The 23,180-nt window shown below is 42.8% G+C and overlaps 1 protein-coding gene across 6 annotated transcripts in view; it reads left to right on the top strand.

The window, feature by feature from the left end:
• Nucleotides 1-23,180, top strand: part of NEDD4L (NEDD4 like E3 ubiquitin protein ligase) — a 259,415-nt gene that overhangs the window by 157,771 nt on the left and 78,464 nt on the right. For all 6 annotated transcript variants that reach the window (XM_035101003.2, XM_035101002.2, XM_060280348.1 and 3 more), the window contains one exon: nucleotides 21,116-21,166. In XM_035101003.2, the coding sequence (XP_034956894.1) occupies nucleotides 21,116-21,166 (51 nt within the window). The remainder of the gene's footprint in view (nucleotides 1-21,115; nucleotides 21,167-23,180) is intronic.

The following is a 23,180-nucleotide window of genomic DNA, read 5'->3' as shown; positions in this document are numbered from 1 at the left end:
GGCAGCCTCAGGATTTTGCACAGAAATTTGGATTGGATGCGCTCCAATGATTGGTTACCTTCACCAATCCGTAATGACTCAAAAGACTCACAAGGTGAGTCCCCCTCTGGGGGAGGGCAGGAGCAGTTCCTAGTCAGGGTGCCACCACCAAGGAGTCCCTTTTCCACTTTAGTCAGCCAAAGCACCTTACAAGGCAGGGTCACCCCCCCCAAAAAGGGCTTCTGTCTAAAATACTGGTGTGCAGGCAGTTACATAAGAGAGTAGCAGTCCACCGGGGATCCTAAGCCCACAGCATCAAGGTCAAAACCAGCACTTTCAATTACTTAGCCTGGAAATGAACTGGGAGCCAATGCAGTAGGTGAAGTATGGCATGTGGTTGCAATACTCAGTCCCAGCCAACACCCTTTCAGCTGTTTTCTAGGCTAACTCCAGTTTTTGAGCCACCTTCAAAGACAGTCACGTGTATAACACATGCCAGTACAGTGCTACCTCGGTTTATGAACACAATTGGTTCTGGAAGTCTGTTCATAAACTGAAGGGAACTTTCCCATTGAAAGTAATGGAAAGTGGATTAATCTGTTCCAGACGGTCCGCGGAGTACTTAAACCGAAGCGTTCATAAACTGAAGCGAACTTTCCCATTGAAGGTAATGGAAAGTGGATTAATCCGTTCCGGACGGGTCCGCGGAGTACTCAACCTGAAGCGTACTTAACCCGGAGCATGAGTGTAATTGGTTCCGGAAGTCTGTTCATAAACTGAAGCGAACTTTCCCATTGAAAGTAATGGAAAGTGAATGAATCCGTTCCAGATGGGTCCGCGCCGTGCGTAAACCGAAAATTCGTAAACTGAGGTGTTCGTAAACCAAGGTTCCACTGTAGTCTTATTCTGGAGGTTACTACAGGCTTCCTTCCCACCCTAAATTAAGCTTTCGAAAGCATGGAAGAAAACCAGGAGTGGGTTTTTGTCCTGGGCACTGAGCATGTGATCAAAGACACCTTGTTCTTAACACTTAACTAATGTCTTCTTTCCAATGCCACTATTTTGTACCTAGAACTGTGGACATCATAGTTACACTACAGTCGTGCCTTAGAAGTTGAACACAATCCGTTCCGGAATTCTGTTCGACTTCCAAAACATTTGGAAGCCCAAGCGCTGCTTCTGATTGGCTTCAGGAAGCTCCTGCAGCTAATTGGAAGCTACACCAGACGTTCGGCTTCCAAAAAACATTCGAAAACCAGAACACTCACTTCCGGTTTTTGATCGTTCGGGAGCCGAAACATTTGGCAACCTAAACCATTCGAGATCCAAAGTACGACTGCATTTAGGAAGTCGATTTCACAAGCCTAAAGTCTTCTCACCTGTGTTGTAGAGGAGACTCTCCTGGAGGTGTGAGCATATAATTTCAGGTGGTGGCTAGAGTGGATTTAAAAACAACAGGGCTAAATGGACCAATTTGCTAATTTATTATAAGGTATACATTCTTATGATTTGCGCTAACCATGGTTGAAACCTCCACTGAGGTTTTGAGATTCTAAAACAGGCATCCCCAAACTGCGGCCCTCCAGATGTTTTGGCCTACAACTCCCATGATCCCTAGCTAACAGGACCAGTGGTCAGGGATGATGGGAATTGTAGTCCAAAACATCTGGAGGGCCGAAGTTTGGGGATGCCTGTTCTAAAAGTACCTCAGACATACTGTGCTCCCAAGAGCCATGTCTCACATCCACCTGCTTAGCATTCATTTTCAAAAGTTCACTCCCACCTCCAGCAGCCTATTCTGGTAGAGCGGCGTCCCTGCCATTGGTTTGCAAATTCACATGTAACGGCAAACAGCAGCATATAAACTTTGGTTTACAAGCCAGCTGCCACTGTAGCTTGATAATCCTGATTTGGCAGCTTCTTCCCTACCCTGGCCTGTGGGCTGTTGCAGATTTGAGCACAGAAACACACTGTGGTACGGGGCAGTATCTGGACGCAGACAACCCTTGAGTATTCAGATTTGCAATACAAATTGCAAGAATTAATTCCATTATTTATCCTAATAGTACTGACTGGAACAAGAGCAGTGTGGCATTATGCAAATCTAAATTCTGTTTTTGTTAGAAGCAACGCTTTTAGTTTAGCATTCGGTTTACATTCTCTAAATAATGGACAAGCTCCCTATTCAGCTAAATAAAGCAAATGCATTGCTTTAGGAATTTAATGAAATCTTTTCCCTGGAGTTATGTGTTTTGCGTGTGGGTGAATGTGCGCCCTAAGCTTGAAAACAGGGAAGCTCGATTAATGATACATTTCTGTCCCTGTAATAAATTATTTTGTTCTCTGTTGAGCTGTTAAATCCTCATAATTAGCTACTGCGCTTAAGTGCTGATTCCTTTCTACACTCATGGAAATCTTCAGATTATGCTCACTTTAGCCCCTCCGCCCCCAGCCCAGTGCTCCTCCCTCCTCAGACAACGTGTAGAATTATTTTTAGTGAATTGAAAATGCCTATCTCTTGCTTTTCTGCCATACATTTGAGGCAACCCACTGTTGTTTTTTAAGTAGCTATTGCGGCCAGTTGTTGGCTCCTAGAAAGAAACAGTGGAACCTCGGTTTTTGAGATCCTCAGAAGTCGAACGATTAGGAACCTGAATGCTGACAACCCGGAAGTAATTGCTTCCGTTTTCAAATGCACCTCGGAAGTCGAACAGCTTCCGAGATGCGTTTCTCAATTTCCCCCATTGAACTTGCTGGCAGCCCATTGAGCCTTGGTTGTCAAACGTTTTGGAAGCTGAATGGTCTTCCAGAACGGATTATGTTTAACAACCGAGGTTCTACTGTATTTGGGTAGGAGAGCTGGTGAAAAATTCACATCTGGCAACCAATGCACCCCTTGGGTTTCAGATAGTACATGGGTTGTTGTTGTTTAGTCGTTTAGTCGTGTACGACTCTTCGTGACCCCATGGACCATAGAACGCCAGGCACTCCTGTCTTGCACTGCCTCCCACAGTTTGGTCAAACTCATGTTCGTAGCTTCGAGAACACTGTCCAACCATCTCGTCCTCTGTCGTCCCCTTCTCCTAGTGCCCTCCATCTTTCCCAACATCAGGGTCTTTTCCAGGGAGTCTTCTCTTCTCATGAGGTGGCCAAAGTATTGGAGCCTCAGCTTCACGATCTGTCCTTCCAGGGAGCACTCAGGGCTGATTTCCTTCATAATGGATAGGTTTGATCTTCTTGCAGTCCATGGGACTCTCAAGAGTCTCCTCCAGCACCATAATTCAAAAACATCAATTCTTCGGCGATCAGCCTTCTTTATGGTCCAGCTCTCACTTCCATACATCACTACTGGGGAAACCATAGCTTTAACTATATGGACCTTTGTAGGCAAGGTGATGTCTCTGCTTTTTAAGATGCTGTCTAGGTTTGTCATTGCTTTTCTCCCAAGAAGCAGGCGTCTTTTAATTTCGTGACTGCTGTCACCATCTGCAGTGATCAAGGAGCCCAAGAAAGTAAAATCTCTCACTGCCTCCATTTCTTCCCCTTCTATTTGCCAGGAGGTGATGGGACCAGTGGCCATGATCTTGGTTTTTTTGATGTTGAGCTTCAGCCCACATTTTGCGCTCTCCTCTTTCACCCTCATTAAAAGGTTCTTCAATTCCTCCTCACTTTCTGCCATCAAGGTTGTGTCATCTGCATATCTGAGGTTGTTGATATTTCTTCCGGCAATCTTAATTCCGGCTTGGGATTCATCTAGTCCAGCCTTTCGCATGATGAATTCTGCATATAAGTTAAATAAGCAGGTAGACAATATACAACCTTGTCGTACTCCTTTCCCAATTTTGAATCTAGAAATGACACCAAAGTACATGGGTAGACGAGTCTAAAAGCCTGGGAGACACATTTTCATGGCCCTCTAGCAGCTATTGGTGGCTCATTTACCAGAAGTAATTTTGCATTAACTCTGGAAGTGTATACTCAACTCTGACCAAACTAGAGCAAACTATGTATCAGAGATTGGGAAAGAGTAAAAAAATAAAAAAGCCCTTTAGAGGAGATGCCTGCCTATTTGGGAAGTAAATCAATGTGTGTGAATAAAGCCAGTTGATTCCCTTTTGCGATGTTAATGCTATATTTAAGGTCCCCCACAGAAAACGGGTGCTCTTTTATTCTTTCTTCCTGTAGAAAGCTACACAGTACGCAAGCCAGAAAGATGTTCAAAATCCTACTCATTTAGATGTCAGAGAGCGCTTTGCTTTCTGATTGATAGTGCCGACATTTAAATTTAAAGCACTGGGGGAAATCCATTTTGGAAAGCCTTCCTGACCCTGCACCACTGTTACACGGGAGTAGTCATTCTCCAATGCAGATATTGTCTTGCATAGAAATCTTCGTGTTGCACATTCTGAGTGAGCAAACCTTGTTTGAGAAAGCATTTCTCTCATTCTAAAAGACTTTCCCCCCCAGAAGATATTTTAAAGTTCTCCAAAATTATGGCGTGGTGGTGGGTTCCCCTCTCCCCATTTTTCCCGTGTCTCCCTTCTGTGGGACACGTATCCTCTTGCAGATACCATCAGATACCATCAGCCTTGCAATACTCTGTGCTTTGCAAATCCTTTATTTAAATAATTTATTTATTAAGTTTTTCCAAACAAACAAACAAAACAAAAACAATTTTTTTATACAATTCATCTTATATTCACCCATCTCAGTTCATTTCGCTCTGCCGAGCTGTGACTTCCCTCCCTCCCTCCCGTCATTCGGCTTTGTTTCTCACCCTTATCTCGCAGTTCCTTTTTGCCCACATTTTAAATAAGTTCGTAGGATTTATTTCAGTCCTGCAAGTGTCTCTAAACTTCTACAGTTCTTCTCAATATAGTCAATTAATTTACTCCATTCCCTTTGGAACTTTGTCTCTCCCTGGTCTTGGATTCCGCAGGTCAACTTTGCTAACTCTGCATAGTCAATCATTTTCGTCTGCCACTCCTCAATTGTCGGTATCTCTTGTTAATTTCCATTTTTGGGCTAGTAAAGTCCTTGCCGCGGTTGTGTGCTTTGCAAATCCTTGCCTGGGTAGGGATGGTAGGGTTTCTGAAAGACTATCGCATATCAGGTTTTCATAACATGGACGTGGATTTTTATGGCTGGAATGTTGACATTCTAAATAAATAAATGTAAAAGTAAACAGGAGAGCTTAACTGAAACCCTGCTTTGCCATTGATCTGATGTCGCCCAGTCCTTTATGCTTCTGATGAACTACAGGCAAGGCACCGTATTTGGGTATCGTCCACCTGCTCACTGTTTGACAGTGAACAATGTTACCACCCAGCTGCTTTTAATTTAATTATTGTCATTTTTCATCAAGTTATTAGCATGCTGAGATGGCTCAGTCAGTAGAGTATGGTGCTCTTAATCTCAGGGTTGTGGGTTGAAGCCCCACATTGGGCAAGTGGTTCCTGCATTGCAGGGGGTTGGACTAGATGACCCTTGGGATCCCTTCCAACTCTGAAATTATGTGGTTTTATTTTTCTATCTGAATATGCAAGTGACAGGAAAAAGCAATTGCCTCTCAGTATTCTTGCAAGAGGCCGTTGGATAATGTATATGGGGTGTTTGGACACTAGACAGATGATGATTGCTTTTAATTGCAAGCTGACTTGTATTTAATATTTAAAAAAACCAACCAATTTATGAAATAGTACATTGCATTTCTTTTTCATTTGACACACTGGACCTATCTTGATTTTCTTATTCCTTTCCCCTTTCCATTTCTATCTGTCTTAAACATGACTTAGCATGCATTGCTAGAGGCATAATACAATATTTGATGACTGGTGATCTGATTTGCTATGGCAAAGAGCATATTGCATGTTGCAATAAATCTTTTCTCTCTGTTTCGTTCAAGAATAAAGATTATTTCATTATTTCAACCTGTTTTTGCAAATATAAATCAGGCAATCATAGGATTCTCACCTCTCTCCAGACATTGTAGCAAGTAGTCACCTAAAGATCATACTGCTGGTTTTGACGCCTTTTATGACTCAGGACCCCTATATATAAAGCCTGCCTTTCCCCATATGAACTTTGAGATCATGCCAGGCAGTTCACTCCGCTCACCTGCCTGGACCCGTGTGCCACGCAAACAGCAGCATGACGACACCCTTACAATTTTATTACATAGTGCACTGAGATAACCCCATAAAAACTCGGCTAAAGCCTAGTTGAGTTAGTACCCGCTCTCCCGCTTATTCTTTTTCTTGCCTCTTAGTGCATATATTTGTTACTGCTGCTGGCTGAGTTTCAGATGCATTGTGATTGCCGATAAGCACTTTCGCAGAACAGACCTGATCACGATATGCATACATGATCATTCCAAAGTAGCAGCAGGCAATGCAATGATAACGATCCTATATAGAGAAGGGGGCTATTCAAAAAATGACAATTGCTGTCATTCACCCCAGGGCAATGCTCATATGACACTTGCCATGACAGGGGGCTGTCATGATTGAAATGCAGTGCAAATGATGAACACAGTGACATTATTTCCAGGTCTTTCTATTCCCTGTAAGCAGCAAAGAACTGTTGGTAATGGCTTAGATATTTAGGGATATTTCTGGCCTCTGTCAGTAAGAAGCCCAACAAAGGACTTCCTTTAGTGTCACAAATGAACATAACCACACATACTGCTGTTGATGCTTTCTGTTAAAATGGGCCTGGGTTTACCATATATTTCCCAAGTGATACCAGCTGTGTCTTGTCAACGTTGCAATGAAAGAGAAATTACTATCCTAGAACAGGCATCCCCAAACTGCGGCCCTCCAGATGTTTTGGCCTACACTTCCCATGATCCCTTGCTAACAGGACCAGTGGTCAGATATGATGGGAATTGTAGTCCAAAACATCTGGAGGGCTGAAGTTTGGGGATGCCTGTCCTAGAAGTTTTCAAATGATTTCCTTTGGCTGTCCATGGATTTCATGTGGGACTCTCTCTCTCTCCCTCTCCCTCTCCCTCTCTCTCTCTCTCTCTCTCTCTCTCTCTCTCTCTCTCTCTCTATATATATATATATATTGGAGAACAAATCTTGTGATTAGGGCTGGGCAATATATTGCTCCCCAAACTGGTTTGAAGTCCATCTTGTGATATCAGTTTCACAATTTTTGACCTGGCAATATATGTGTGTGGCTATGCAGAAATCACATGGGGGAAACTGTGAAGCCAGACAATGTTTCTCTCGGTTTCTACAGCCCCCTGTTAACTCTGCCAGCTCAGCGGTCCCCTGCCTCATGAAGGGAAAAGTAAACTAGTGAAGACAAATCAGGTCATAAAATCATGGGCTTAAATGTGCCACATTTCTACTCAGTATTGGGACATCTTGGCAGAAGAATTGCAAGGAGTTTTTAAAGCCCTCAGCATCTTACCCATGTCAACAGCGCATAACTTTAGACAACTTAGGGCGGTTGTGACTAAACTCAACAAGAAATTGGAAGAATCGCGTGGCAAAAATCACGATGCGGGAAAAACAGAGAAGCCATCCGATGCCTCTACATAACTTCATCATTATTTCAGACATCATGATATAAAGCCAGGATATTGCAGTGTTTAGCTGTTGATATATCACAATGTTGAAAACCAGTTGAAAACCAGATATCGCCCAGCCCTACTTGTGATCTTTTATTTAAAAGGGGATTGTTGTTGTTGTTTAGTTGTTTGGTCATGTCCGACTCTTCGTAACCCCATGGATCAGAGCATGCCAGGCAGCCCTGTCTTCCACCGCCTCCCGCAGTTTGGTCAGATTCATGTTGGTAGCTTCGAGAACATTGTCCAACCATCTCATCGTCTGTTGTCCCCTTCTCCTTGTGGCCTTAATCTTTCCCAGCATCAGGGTCTTTTCCAGGGAGTCTTCTCTTCTCATGAGGTGGCCAAAGTATTGGAGCCTCAGCTTCAGGATCTGTCCTTCCAGTTAGCACTCAGGGCTGATTTCCTTCAGAATGGATAGGTTTGATCTTCTTTCACTCCATGGGACTCTCAGAAGTCTCCTCCAGCACCATAATTCAAAAGCATCAATTCTTCGGCGATCAGCCTTCTTTATGGATTAGAGAATAAAACAGTATAGTCCTTCTTGACTGACACTCAATAAGATGGTGTAAGGCAGACGACTGTCTTGTGAAAAGCAGTTCTTGTGTGACTAGTTCCCTTTCCCGTTGTTCACTTGGCATGGATTCACCCTTTTCAATCACTGTCCTGTTCAGCACCTTGCCAAAAGGATGGGCCTCGTCCTGCTTCAGGCCTTACTGTTTACAAACAAAAGGACAGCAGAGGGTGAAATGCTTATTTTAAATATTCCAGCTAAAAATATCTTTGAGTAATTGGATAGCTCGTGTTAGTACAGTGGCCTACTGGCAAAATGTAGAGATGAGCGTAGCAACACAGCACAACAAAAAACCATGGCACTGGATGAAACAGAAAGTTGACAAGTTGGAAGTGAGTTCCTGCAATTAAAATATCTCTTCCTTTACAACGCAATTACTGTAGGAAACAGAGACTTGTAGAGTTAAATGCACTGCGGTCTCGTGTGGTTGGGGATTTTTAATTAAAAAAACACACAGTACTAAGATAGGCTAGGGTTTGGGCTTTTGTTTCCTTCCCAGCAGTTGGCTGCAAGGCAACTGGGAAAATCAGCTCTGGGGATGGAAAGAGTCGCAGAAACACAAATATTGGGCATCTTTGTACAGGCTTGCCACACTCTTCTAGGCTTCTGGTTATCCAAATAAACCATTTAATGAGATGAATGAGGCTGTAATATGGAAATTCCTCGTGTTAAATCCTTTAAAATCTTAATAATTGAAATAATTTCTTAAAAGGCTGTGGGTGACGCGTTGTAGCTCAAGTGTAAAATGTAGGTTAAATGGTTACGCAGGTTACAATTTGTGATATTGCACAGGAATCAGTTCTATTTGTGGATACAACAGCTCACAGGATCAGCCTGTACAATGATTGGATTACTCTGCACAGTCCCTCCTGGTGTGTTTCCCTGTGGTTTTTTTAGATCTAAAAGAGGAGGACGGAATAAAATAGCATTATGGTTTAAACACATAGCCACTTTTTGTAGTAGTAGTAGTATTATTATTATTATTATTATTATTATTATTATTATTATTATTATTATTCCTGATTGTCCCCCCCTCCCTCCATGGTTTCCCACACAATAACATGTGTTCTCTGGGTAGCTCACAAATATTTAAAAACAAAATGCAAAGCTAAAAGAACACAATTGAAACAGTAAAAATAATAGCACGGCTCTCGTGCGGAATTATATTGTATGCTTTGGGGCATAATGAGTAATCCAGTTGTCAGCATACTGGGGGATGAAATAATAGCGAAAAGTGAATTTTGCTCAAATTATATAATCGCTCAACATTCAGGAGCAGCTCTGTTTCAACTGTGCTAAGACAAAAATGTCAGTGGAAACCCGATACTAAACCCACAAAGTGCAAATGAAAAATGTGCCTTTTGAGTAGAGACATGAAACCTGGCTTGTAGGTGGAATAAAAAAAGTTTAATTAGAAACTTTTCCCGTTTCCCTTCTTATCCTCTGGGCTTGATATGAACAGATAGGGAGATGGGGCTGAGCGAGAAATTATGGCATATTTTTCTCAAAATGACCGTTGAAATGGCATTAATTGCACGATAGGGATGCTGTGTATCTGAGATATTTCTCGCTTAGGACCTGCAACATAGTTTGGCAGTTTTTAAGCACACTCACAAAATTCTCTTTTCCCCCCTTCTAAAGCTTTTTGCTGGGATGATTAACTGTGTGATATCTGACCCCCCCACCCCGTAGCTTCTTTCCTTGTAGCAGCAACAGGAGATGTCTCTGCACAGCCTAATTTTCCCTTGGCACCTGGTATATTGAAACAGCAGCACCCCAGGTGCCAGGGAACCTGGGAAATACAGTTTTCTGGGCTGCCCGAGTGCTCAGTAGGACTGCAAGAGTTAACAGCTTGGGTTTATTTGAAAAATCGCCTTACGCCATAGATGCCCACTCAACCCCTTCACTCTGTGGAACTGGTGCTTTTACAAGTGCCAAATAATGTAAAGCAAGTGTCTGATAATGGTGAGGGTTAGTAAGGAGTCTTGGGATATAGAATTATCCAGGGCACCCAATAGGGGCATCAGGCACTCTGGGAGCGGCGGATCCTAGGACTGCTTGCACCATATTTCTTTTATTTATTTAACAAAAAAAAAGTATACCCCTTAATTGTAAGACTTCTAAGTACAGTGGTACCTCGGTTTATGAACACAATTGGTTCCGGAAGTCTGTTCATAAACTGAAGCGTTCATAAACTGAAGCGAACTTTCCCATTGAAAGTAATGGAAAGTGGATGAATCTGTTCCAGACGGTCCGCGGAGTACTCAACCTGAAGCGTACTTAACCCGAAGCATGGGTGTAATTGGTTCCGGAAGTCTGTTCATAAACTGAAGCGTTCATAAACTGAAGCGAACTTTCCTATTGAAAGTAATGGAAAGTGAATTAATCCGTTCCAGATGGGTCCACGACGTTCGTAAACCGAAAATTCGTAAACCAAGAGTTAAGTTGCAAGGGAGGTAAATAGCCAATAGGAGCTCTCCAGGCAGAAGCAGGGGTATATAAGGAGAAGCAGGCAGTCAGAAGGGCAGTTGAGTTGAGGGATTTGATGGGATTTGATGAGAGAGGTGGAGAGGATTTTGAGATAGAGAGAGGGTTAGAGAAGCTAGTGAGGTGAGCTGTGGTGCAGAATCTGTAAGAGTAATAAGAAGGGAACTTCAGTTAGGGAGGACAAGGGGGGAACTAATACTAAAGGTTAAGTTTAAGTAAACATATTTGAGAAACCATGAATAATTTTTATGCTTGTAAGATCATCAATCATCACCTAAATAAACTTAATTGTTTTGTTCATTGTTCACCTGACTGGATTCCAATCCATTGTGTACCAGTACATGGACCTACTGGTTGGTGGCAGCAAGGGAAGAAATAGGCGAGGGAGGTATTGGGTCAATAGACCGTTAAACGTCCGGGGGCCTTTTACCGGTGTATCTCGCCACAACTATGAATATAAAACTTGCATTAAAATGGTCACTAAAAGTCAAAGTTTACCAAAAAAAATCTCAATACAATCGTACCTTGGTATTAGCACCTTAGAGACCAACTAAGTTTGTCATTGGCATGAGCTTTCATGTGCATGAAAGAAGTGTGCATGCACATGAAAGCTCATACCACTGACAAACTTAGTTGGTCTCTAAGGTGCTACTGGAAGGGTTTGTTTGTTTGTTTTGACTACGCCAGACCAACATGGCTACCTGTAACTAGAACCTTGGTAGTAGAACGGTTTAGTTGTCGAACCAATCGGCTCCCGAACATGTTTCGGGTATGCAAACGTTTTTCGGAAGCTGAATGTCCAACACAGCTTACATGGCTTCTGATTGGCTGCAGGAAGCTCCTGCAGCCAATTGGAAGCCACGCCTTGGTTTCCGAGCCGTGTCGGGAGTCGAACGGGCTCCCGGAATGGATTAAATTTGAAAACCAAGGTGTGACTGTATAAATAAAATCAGCGGCTTAAAAATGCATATTATAATATAGAATTATAGAATTGTACAGTTGGAAAGGACCCCAAGGATTCTGTAGTCTAACCCTCTTCAATAAAATTTCAGATTAAAAAGCATGCCAGCGTTACAAATCTGGGTTGGCTTGTCTAAACAAAACATTTTGAGTAGGGCTAAACAAGTGCACGAAACAAAAATTCCATACTGAAGGAGATCTTCTTGGGGAAAGTGTACTCAATTCACAGTGCCATTGAGCTTCATTATCTGGTTAAATTGTACTTTGGACTAGGTAATCGTGACAGTGACATCATTCACATTGACAAATCCAAAGGGGAGAGGTGCAGCAAATGACTTGCCCATGCAGTGTGAATTATCAGTACCTGAAGGAGCGTTTCCACCCCCATTGTTCTGCTCGGACACTGAGGTCCAGCTCCGAGGGCCTTCTGGCAGTTCCCTCGTTGTGAGAAGCCCAAGTTACAGGGAACCAGGCAGAGGGCCTTCTCGGTAGTGGCGCCCACCCTGTGGAACGCCCTCCCATCAGATGTCAAAGAGAAAAACAGCTACCAGATTTTTAGAAGACATCTGAAGGCAGCCCTGTTTAGGGATGCTTTAAATGTTTAATTGATTATTTTATTTCATTTTTCTGTTGGGAGCCTCCCAGGGTAGTTGGGGAAGCTCAGCCAGATGGGCGGGGTATAAATAATAAATTATTATTATTATTATTATTATTATTATTATTATTATTATTATTGTAGTAACTGATAAGTATAAACTCAAAATGCACCCCAAACGTGCTCTTCCCAGGGGGTATACTCCACAAATATTTACAAATGCAATTTCCCCTCTTCCCTTGTAAACATCACCAGCTTTAATTGTATGTTTTCCGTATTTGTATCCCACCTTTGCATAAAATAGTCAAGGCAGCCCTGTCACCGAGTAAAATGATGCACAATAAGAACCATCATAGATTCATAGAATCATGGAATCGTGGAGTTGGAAGGGATCCTGAGGGTCATCTAGTCCAACCCCCTACAATGCAGGAATCTCAGCGAAATCATCCAGGGCAGATGGCCATCCAGCCTCCAAGGAAGGAGAATTCACAACCTCCCAAGGGAGACGATTCCACTGTCAAAGGATCAATTATTGCTATAACTGTTTTTGAGGATGAACATTTGTTGGGTTGTCGTGGGTAGAGAAAGGAAAAGCAGAGAGGTCTTAATGAGTCTGTGTGATGAGTGTGTGCTTAAAACACACAAACACAAAGCTTGAAGTTTTGTTCTGTGGATTCTGTTGTTCATATACTGACGGCAGACTCTCACTCAGTGCAGGCAGATAGCATGCAGTCGTTTAATTGCTAGGAACAAATGTGCTGGTCCAGGTCGGTGACCTTAAAGTGTTGTTTTCCTCACACAGGCAGAACCCTGTCTCGGGGAATTTCAACACCTCCCACCCAAGCCTGTAGTCTCACCTCCAGCCTCTAAGCCATATGCTGCTGTTATCTCCATTGGCCCACTGCAGTGACACAGAACAGAGAGGAATGCCAAGAGGACAATGACAGTGACATTTGCACAAGGAACACGTCTGTTGTCTCACTGCCAAGTCTCTAATTAATGACTGCATTCAGTCCCTCGTTAGCCCTTCTCAGCTGAATGTATGATCAATCATTGCCTTGATTCAGGGCTTTCTCTCACAGTCCAAAGCAAGAGGCAGGTCGTAATCTTAGTTAATCCTGCTGTTGGTGCTGTCTAATTCCTTTGCAGGGGAGGCCTTGCTTTTGCAACAGTTCCCAGTGTGAGGTTTTGTTGGGAAAGGTGTGGGCAGGATTGATAAGGCAATCCCAAGAGACTTCTGTGCTCTTCATGAGGTAGGGTCAACAGGCAGGGTGGTGGTGGTGGGGGGCTAGGCAGAATGGATTCCTCTTGCAAAATCTCCCCGTCAAAATGGTAAATGGCAGGGGAAGCAACAGGAGGAAAGGGAATGGTGTAAAAACGTTGAACGTGTATTTGCATCAATAAGTTTTAAACAGCCTTGGCCCTGTATACCTGAAGGAGTGTTTTCACCCCAGACCCTAAATTCCAGCACCAAGGGCCTTCTGGCGGTTCCCTCACTGTGAGAAGTGAAGTTACAGGGAACCAGGTAGAGGGCCTTCTCAGTAGTGGCACCCGCCCTGTGGAACACCCTTCTGTCAGATGTCAAGGAAATAAACAACTACTGTATATGACTTTTAAAAAACATCTGAAGGGAAGCTTTTAATGTTTGATGCTTTATTGTGTTTTTTAAATAGATTTTGCTGGAAGCCACCTAGAGTGGCTGGGGCAAACCAGTCAGATGGACTGGCCTGTTGTTGTTGTTGTTGTTGTTGTTGGAGTTGTTGTTGGAGTTGTTGTTAGCATAGGTTTCTGAAATTATTGCCTGTTGTTAGGCAATCCCCGCTACACTTAGCACTGAAAGGGGGGTTGGACTAGATGACCCCCGTGGTCCCTTCCAACTCTGGGTGGTACAGGAGAGAGGCAATGAGGGGCGCTGGGGTGCTGCCAACAGAGGAGGGCTCTCTGTCAAAATAGGGTTGGTGGTGGATTGCTCACTTAATGTCACTTGGTTGATCAGGCTTGGTGACCCAAACCATAGTGTGGAACATGTTGATTTTCATGTCTCCCACCAACCCTTGGCGGTGGGACCTTCTATTGCGCACCCAGAAACTTTGGCTATTGTGTGGTATAAAGCACCATATTTCTCGCTCCATAGGACACACCTGACCATAGGACGCACCTATGGTTTTTTTAGAGGAGGGAAACGAGAAAAAAATATTTTGCTTTCTTGAATTGTTCTAGACATAGCAGCCAACTCCTAGAGGCCTCTGTGCCTTTGCCCCCCCCCCCCATTAAATATTTGAGGAAGCTTCTTTTGCAAAGGGGGAAAGCTCCAATTTTTTTAGGATCAGCTCAAAATTGCTGAGTTTCCTTGCAAAGGGAAAACATCCTGTTTTTATGGGGTTCAACTCACAGTTCTGCAACTTCTCTAGAATAGGGACCCATTTATACAGTTTCCAGACAGATAATCTAATCAGCCAGTCACGTGTCTCCCTCTGCAGACAACAATTGAGGCCTAGGCAAGGGGCTGGGAGGGGCCAGGAAAGGAGCTAGCTCTCTTATCTCCCTCCCCAAAATCTTGCAATCAGCTGCTGAGCGGGTTCCTTTGTGCTCATTCCATCTTGTTAGTCTTTAGCTCTCTTTTTTTAAGCACGATCTGCCTTTAGCTCCTGGGCAATTCGGCCCCAGGGACCATGCATTCGCTCCATAAGACGCACAGACATTTCCTCTTACTTTTCAGGAGGATAAAGGTGCGTCTTATGGAACGAAAAATACAGTGCCTGACGGTGAGCGAGAAGAGTGTCAATGCCCCATCATGCTCCCTGATCCCTTTACAGTCCCATTCCAAGGCCTTCTGAAGCCAGACCCCAAAAAGTCCCAAATCCCAAGCAACAGGAAACTGCCAAAATCCTATAGCCCCTTGTAAGAGAGAGGGCTTGCAGAGAGCAGCCCACTCTGCTTACTTCCATCAGATGGGAGAGCAGCAGCAAGTCTGGGAGGGAAAACCAGGAACAGGAAGGGTTAAGAAGGGTCCAGGGCTCTGCAGAGTCCTGGAGGCTCAGCTCCAGGCTGGGAGAAGGGAAGCAGGGGTGGAGCTAGCTTCAGCAGGGACTGGAAAGGAGGGAGTAAGTAGAACGGCACCTCAGGAGCCTGGTTTGGGACCACGGAGGACCCGTAGAGCAAGGAGGAGGGGCGTTTGGATGCCCAGTCTTAAAAGAGGGGTCAGAGCCCACGAGACGCCATTGCGGGCTTCTACCCCATGCAGAGCAGACATGATTTGAGACATCTCACCACTGTACAGTATATAGCATGCACAATAAAACTCTGAAAAATTCAGAGGATGTGTGGAGTGCTTACTCGGGAGTAGCCAACACCCTTCTGTGACACTCCTCATACAGTGAATTGCACCCTTAAATTTCCCTTAATATTTCATTCAGCATTGAAGACTGGGGTGGACGGGGAGGGAATATCCACCTGTAGAACGCACTACCGTATAAACGCTGCAAAGATTCACATTCTCAATTTAATAACCGTCACCGTAGTGTTAACATCCAGTTTCCATGTGGCATATTCAAGTAAATACATGTATTGGGAGACTTCATGGAAGTAATAAGAAAATAATAATAATGATAAAGGTATTGGAAAATGGGGTAACAATATATTCAAATTCTGATCACTTAAGTCCAGTCTGGTATTGCAATAACAATAATTATAATAATTTATTATTTATACCCCGCCCATCTGGCTGGGTTTCCCCAGCCACTCTGGGGGGCTTCCAACACAATATTAAAATACAATAATTCCCCCATGTTGTTTTTACTGAAGCAAGGAGGCTGAACCGTATTTCTATGCCTATTCACTTCAGAAGCCATATTTCCACCTAAAGCAATTTGCACACAAGTGAATAGCATGATTGTTAAGCTGACCGGTTAAAACGTTTGCTTTTCTTTAGAGCAAGTAATGGTCTTTGAAGCCTGATGATATGGATCAGAGAAAAAGAGCCCCTCCCTCCCTCCCTCTCTCTTTTCTTTTCTTTTTTTCGTTTTGGAAGAGTTGCTTTGACTCTTAAGGTTGGAGCAAGTTCCTTTCCTGTCCATTGAAAGAGTCTCCTAATTGCCTAGTTTGAACTATGTCATGGTTCAAGGGACAAAAGTGCTGGACAAGGAGACACACAGACATGCCCCCACCCCTTCCTCACCTCCTGAAATTCTTATTGCTCAGTAGAAGTCAATACTTGCTTTGTGTTGCCCACCTTTAGTCTCCCAACCTCCTTTGCCACGATAATGTTCCATAGTTGGCTGTCCTCATGGCCTGGTGACATAATGGGTACACCCTAGGCCAGGCATGGCCAAACTTGGCCCTCCAGCTGTTTTGGGACTACAACTCCCATCGTCCCTAGCTAAGAGGACCAGTGGTCAGGGATGATGGGAATTGTAGTCCCAAAACAGCTGGAGGGCCAAGTTTGACCATGCCTGCCCTAGGCCTTTCTCCCCCCAAGAGCAACCAGGCCATCCTTTCTCCCAATGTTACACTTATGCTGTAATACAACCTGCTGGTCTGGGTCTGGCAGCGAGTCTTGTGACATTCCTGGCCATGTTGCAAACCTGAAGACAAGTCTGCCCACAGTAGGACACATTGAATTTTTCAACTTTCAAATTCCAAAAATACGGGGTTCTGAAAAGTTGCAACATGACTTGGGATTTCAAAAGATATCCGGGTTAAATTAAGAAATTTACTTTTGCTTGTTAAGTAAAATGTGTGTACAAATCCATAGTGGAAATATTTGCTGTTGCATATGCTGGGTTTTACAATGTTTTTTATTGAAATGTTGCCTATTTTCACGCTATGCCTTTGGCTCTTAATTTTTTGTAAGTCGCTTAAAGACTTTTTTCTTTTGTAAATTAACTACAAAATAACAATAATAATAATAATAATAATAATAATAATAATAATAATAAATAACTCAATCACAGCGGCAATAGTAAAAACCCAAAGTCTCACAGTATGTGGGTCATGCTAACCTGTAAAAATCTACCAAATGTTTTGGGAAATTACAGAAAGGATATTAAAAGGCATCACAGACTGCTTTTACAACTTAGAATCATAGAGTTGGAAGAGACCACAAGGGCCATCCAGTCCAACCCCCTGCCAAGCAGGAAACACTATCAAAGCATTTTTGACATATGCCTGTCAAGCCTCTGCTTAAAGACCTCCAAAGAAGGAGACTCCACCACACTCCTTGGTAGCAAATTCCACTGCCAAACAGCTCTTAATGTCAGGAAGTTCTTCCTAATGTTTAGGTGGAATCTTCTTTCTTGTAGTTTTAATCCATTGCTCCGTGTCCGCTTCTCTGGAGCAGCAGAAAACAACCTTTCACCCTCCTCTATATGACATCCTTTTATATATTTGAACATGGCTATCATATCACCCCTTAACCTTCTCTTCTCCAGGCTAAACATACCCAGCTCCCTAAGCTGTTCCTCATAAGGCATAACTTCAAAGTTACAGAACCATTTGGTCAGATAGGATTCGAGAAATGCAAGTCCAAAATATGTTTGGACACACAGAACTACAGTAGTTGAATGGATCTTTGTCACAGTTGTATAAATGGATGGATTTCATGCCTTGTTTAAATTGGGAGGATTTGTTGCTGCCCAATAAATTAGCTAATGAATGACATTAAACATTGTCTAATGAAGCTATAGCAAAGGCTGCCCATTCCAGTAACTTCTGTTTCTGCAGAACTTGCTCCAAGGTATAATTTGCATATTTCAAATAATCTTTCATATTATCAGTATCTCCACATTTTTTCTCTCTGTCTCCCTGTCCTTCAGTTTGATGGAATAAGCATTTCAGATGTCAGTCAGTTCACTTTCTGCTAGAAAGTGAATAATGGGCAGTTTCTAATTTGACACAATAATTAGGCATTTTAGAAGCCTAAGGCTAATTTTGGTTTTTATCTTAAACGAAGCAGCAAGAGTACAGCGCATTTAGATCAGAAGTTTAAATTTATGTACTAGTTAGAATTTGGAAAGCATTTTCAGCGTATACCATCATTTGTACCACACCATTCATATACAAGGTGATTGATAGAACAACAAAAAGCACCACAGGACCTAGTTCCGTGGAGCTTACAATTCAACATTTGGAAAGATTTGGAGAGACAATTGAAGGGAAGGGAAAGTCAAGGGGTGTAGGGTGTGATGCAGAAATGGGAAAATTGGAGAAAGAAATCCCCCCCTTTTATATTGAGTTCATTGAATTTTTTTTCCAGTGGAAAAAGTGGACATTTGGGGGAAGGTTGGGGGGAAATAATGCCACCCCTAATTCATGAACTAATCTCTCTTTTAAACTGAAGGTTGGAATTCTTTTAAGGCGAGGTTTGAAAATATTGCATTAGCTTTCACTTTCCTCTTCCAAAATGCTACACCCCTGAAGACGCAGTCTTCCATTGTCTCCCGAGATGGACAGATGCCAACAAGAACAATGCAATGCACAATCTATAACCTTATTAAATACCTATACAGTGGTACCTCTACTTACGAATAACTCTACTTACGAATGTTTCTACTTACGAATGGAGCTCCGTCCGCCATCTTGGATGTGGTTTAGATAGGATTTTTTCTACTTACGAATTTTTAGATAGGGTTGCTTCTACTTATGAATTTTTTCTCTCAATGCATTCCTATGGGATTTGACTTACAATTTTTTTCGACTTACGAATGTACGTTCGGAACGCATTAAATTCATAAGTAGAGGTGCCAGTGGTATCTTGGTTCCCAAACTTAATCCGTTCCAGAAGTCTGTTCCAAAACCAAAGTGTTCTAAAACAAAGGTGTGCTTTCCCACAGAAAGTAATGCAAAATGGATTACTCCAGACTTCTAAAAACAACCCCTAAAACAGTAATTTAACGTGATTTTTATCTAACGAGACCACTGATCCATAAAATGAAGGCAACAATCAATGTACTGTGCTATAAAATAAATAAGACAGTGTTGTAGATGATAAAAATTAAAATTATTTTTTCTTACATGCACTGATGATAGTCATTGGATGGAGGGCTTTTATCTATTTCTGCAGTCACACAATCAATCAATCAACCAATCAGTAGCTGAACTGGGTTCAACACAGTCACAAAAACAAGTCACAAAAACGGAGTCGCAAGCCACAGTCACAAGTCATTCCCATAAAACGAAGAAGAAGTCACAGTCCAAAAAAAGAAAAAGCCACACAAACAAAAATGCAAAGAAATAGCAAAAACAAAAGCTCTAAATATCACCTCTGTGTTGCGTAGGTGCTCGGGATTCAACAGCCAACAGATTCGACAGGAAGCCTCTGATTAGCAGTAGAAGATTCAATTTACAAACGGAACACACTCAACAGGAAGCAGAACATGTTCAGCTTCCAAGGCAAAGTTCACAAACCGAAGCACCTACTTCCGGGTTTTCAGTGTTCTATTTCCAAGTTGTTCATAAACTAAGCTGTTCTAAAACCAAGGTACCACTGTATTCTTAGAGGTGCACTACTCTCAGGTTGTTGACTTCGGGTCGCCAGGTGCTTCTGGAGTACCCTTTCTGTTGCTTGCTTAAAACATGTTTGTTTACTGTGGCCCGTGTTTCGTTAGCCCAGAAATGGAAAACGAGCGAGTTCCCAACTTAAGAAGAATGGCAACTTAAACTAATGGAATACACGCAGCTCACAGATTTTAACTTACAGAATAAGAGAACAAGAAGGATGTAGGTTTAAAGACGACTGGGAAATGTTTATTGAATATATGGGTTGATTTAAAAACGCTTGTAGCATTAAGATAAATTCAACAGTGTAAGTAAGCTTTGATGGATGTAACAATGGATTACCAAATATTTTAGTAGTTCATGTAAAATATGCAGGGATGTATGGTATGCAAAATGAACCATGGAAAGAGAAGGGAAGTTGTTGATTTAAGGTTGTCTAAATGAATACTTTAAAATGTAAATTAGAAAATTAAATAAAATTTTCATACATGTGTTTGTGTGTGTGTGTGTGTGTGTGTGTGTTACATGTGTTTTAACCTGCTTTTCGCTATTCTTGGCTTTAATTCATCTTTTGAAAACTTGTATATTCTTGCTTTTAACTTTTTCTCCCCATTTGCTTTTAACTCTGCTGATTCTAAAACATACTCCTGGTCCAGGATTTGTTTACAGATATAGGAGGACCATAGCTCAGTGATAGAGCATGTGCTTTGCATACCAGAAATCCCCATTTCAGCACATGGCATGCCTAGGTATGGCTGGCACATTCTCCTCTATGAAAACTTTGGTGTCAGCCAATGTAAATGATACTGAGATAGAAGGACCAATTGCCTAACACAGCATAAGGGATCTTCCTAATACCGTATGTGCAGGTAATTAATCTTTGGACAGTAAGTCATTTATTGTCCTGGAGAAATTGGTCATCACTTTGCATGCATGGACCAAATCTGTCCATTGCAACAAACAGGGAGATCTCTACATTGAGGAACGCTTAGTGAGCATGAAGGCACTTATGTAACTCTTAACCTGGGCGTTAACTTTTCCCCAGAAAGGATAACTTGCTTTTCCAGCAGGAAATAACATCACCATAGAGTGGCAAGTGCAAAAAAGGCTAGTTGTTTTAACCACATCTGAGGTTCGGATGCACTTTTCGCTGACTTTGAAATGAAGAAAAACCTTGCAGAGCTTTTGACTCTTAACTTTCATTTTTACCAACTATTAAATATCATGTGAGCCTGCGTGAGGACAGTAGCAACGTTGGAAATAACTGGAATGCTTTTACTAACAGAAGACATTGGCTCCGTAAGGGGAGGCGGTTTGGGGGGGGGTATGCCGTTGATAATGTTCAAGGCTGCTACAGAAACTAGCATGATATAATGTCACCTGTTGGACTGATTTAATGAACAGATTATATCTTAATAATGATTTGGTGTCTTTTCTGTTTCTTTAACAGACCAGAGACGACTTCCTGGGTCAAGTGGATGTGCCACTTAACCATCTTCCAGTAAGATATTTTTATTTACAACCTTCTCGACTTCATCCAAGCTCCTGGGACAGTGGCTTAAAACCAAGGATGGGGAATCTGTGACCCTCCAAATCTTTCTGGACTCCAATTCCCACAGACCCCGAACCAAGAGGGCCAATTGTCAGGGATTATGGGAGTTGGTAGTCCAGCAACATCCGCGGGGGGGGGGGTCTACAGGTTCCCCATCCCTGGTTTAAACAATATCTTCCTATAGGCATAAAAATGTAGTACTGCATCACAGTTCCAAATCTGCATGATGTCAGGGTGGGGTAGAGGAACAAAGGAGAAGGCAAAATACACAACACCAGTGGCCATGGAGTGGGAGTGAGGAAGGAGGGACACTGGCAGTTTTAAACAATAGCAGAGGTTTGAATAGAGCTGCCCATATATCTGCAACTTCCATCAACTGATCGTACGTCTGTTTTGAAGATGGGGGTGCTGTTTTGAAGATGGGGGTGCAGGTTCCCAGCCGCTATTATTGTTCCTGGAGGGGAGAGGAGCTCCCAGAAACCCTTACCGTCTGGTTCATGTGTGGAGAAGAGTGCTTTCCCCTTCCCCTCTGTAACTCTAGGGCAAATTTCTAAAGCCCCATGCATGATAGGCCTTTGCAGACTACGGAAACAAACACATAGATACCAAGCCCATATTTGGTAACTTACTCAAGCATCAGTAGTAGCGCATGTAGGGATGGATGGATGGAGTTAGCCATCCAGACGGTGCTCAGCCAAGGATAAGATAGGCAGGAGCTGCGCCATATTTATACATTAGGACGATGTACAACATCCAATGTGAGCTGATGACGTAACTTGTGCTGTTGGCCGCTCTCCCGGCAACGAATGCAACGTACCATATAGCAGCTGTTCGCTTCCACAGTTCTTTAGCATTTAAAGCAGCCTTCCCCAGTGTTGTGCTGTCCAGCTGCTTTCACCCATGACCGTTGGCCATGCTAGCTGGGACTGATAGGAGTTACAGTCCAAAACACTTGAAGAACCATAGAAAGCACTGGTTAAAAGCTTAGTGTTCAAGGGTGTTGAGTACAGTTGTACCTTGGATCCTGAACGCCTTGCAAGTCGAATGTTTTGGCTCCCGAACGCCACAAACCTGGAAGTGAGTGTTTGGAACCCGAATGTCCGATGCGACTTCCACAGCTTCCGATTGGCTGCAGGAGCTTCCTGCAGCCAATCGGAAGAAACACCTTAGTTTCCGAACGTTTTGGAAGTCGAACGGACTTCCGGAATGGATTCCATTCAACTTCCAAGGTACCACTGTATATCAAAAGAGTAAAAGAATCACGACATGAGATTAAGTAATAGGAATTCTTACTCTACTGCTGGTATTGATCTCGGTTGTGTTTTTAGTGCCGAGTTTTACAAATGTGCTAGACCTGGTAGGGTTGTCACTAACTGGAGATTAGTGTCCTCTCTTGAATTACACACCAGAGCACAGCCAGCAGAAAACTTGTTAAACGTTCCTAATAAGCTGCAATGTTTTAACTCCATTTGTCAAACCGGTTGACAACCACAAAAGTGTTTTCAGAAAGGTTCCCTGCTGCTGCTCTAAAACTAAACCACTTGGGACCTAGTTGGAAGTAATACTCTGTTCCAAATGATTCATTAAAAAAATTAGCTCTTTGCAATTTTCTATTCCTTGTGGGGAAAACTACGTGCGATGCCACAGGGCTCTTTTGAAATAGCTGTTTCCATCTTACATCAGTGGCATCAGCCCCCCATGCAGCTGCTATATGTAGGAAGGCAACATGGTTCCCGTTGAAAGCTTCTGTCTTTTTTTTTTTTTAATTAAACCTAAAATAACAACATTGAATGTGGTTTGTCGTTGATAATGAGAAGTCCCCACAACAGAAAACATCGCCTTTAAGAGCAGGAGAACAACACATTCCAGAAAGTGCATTTAGTCTAACTTTTCTGCAAAACACACCGAGAACCCCCAAAGCATTGGTGGGGAAAGGTCTTCAAAATACCGTTGCGGGGGTGGG

This window comes from Zootoca vivipara, chromosome 11 (genome assembly GCF_963506605.1).
Source record: "Zootoca vivipara chromosome 11, rZooViv1.1, whole genome shotgun sequence".
Lineage (NCBI taxonomy): Eukaryota > Metazoa > Chordata > Lepidosauria > Squamata > Lacertidae > Zootoca > Zootoca vivipara.
Note: the sequence above shows the minus strand (reverse complement) of the source record. Positions and strands in the feature narration are given on the sequence as shown.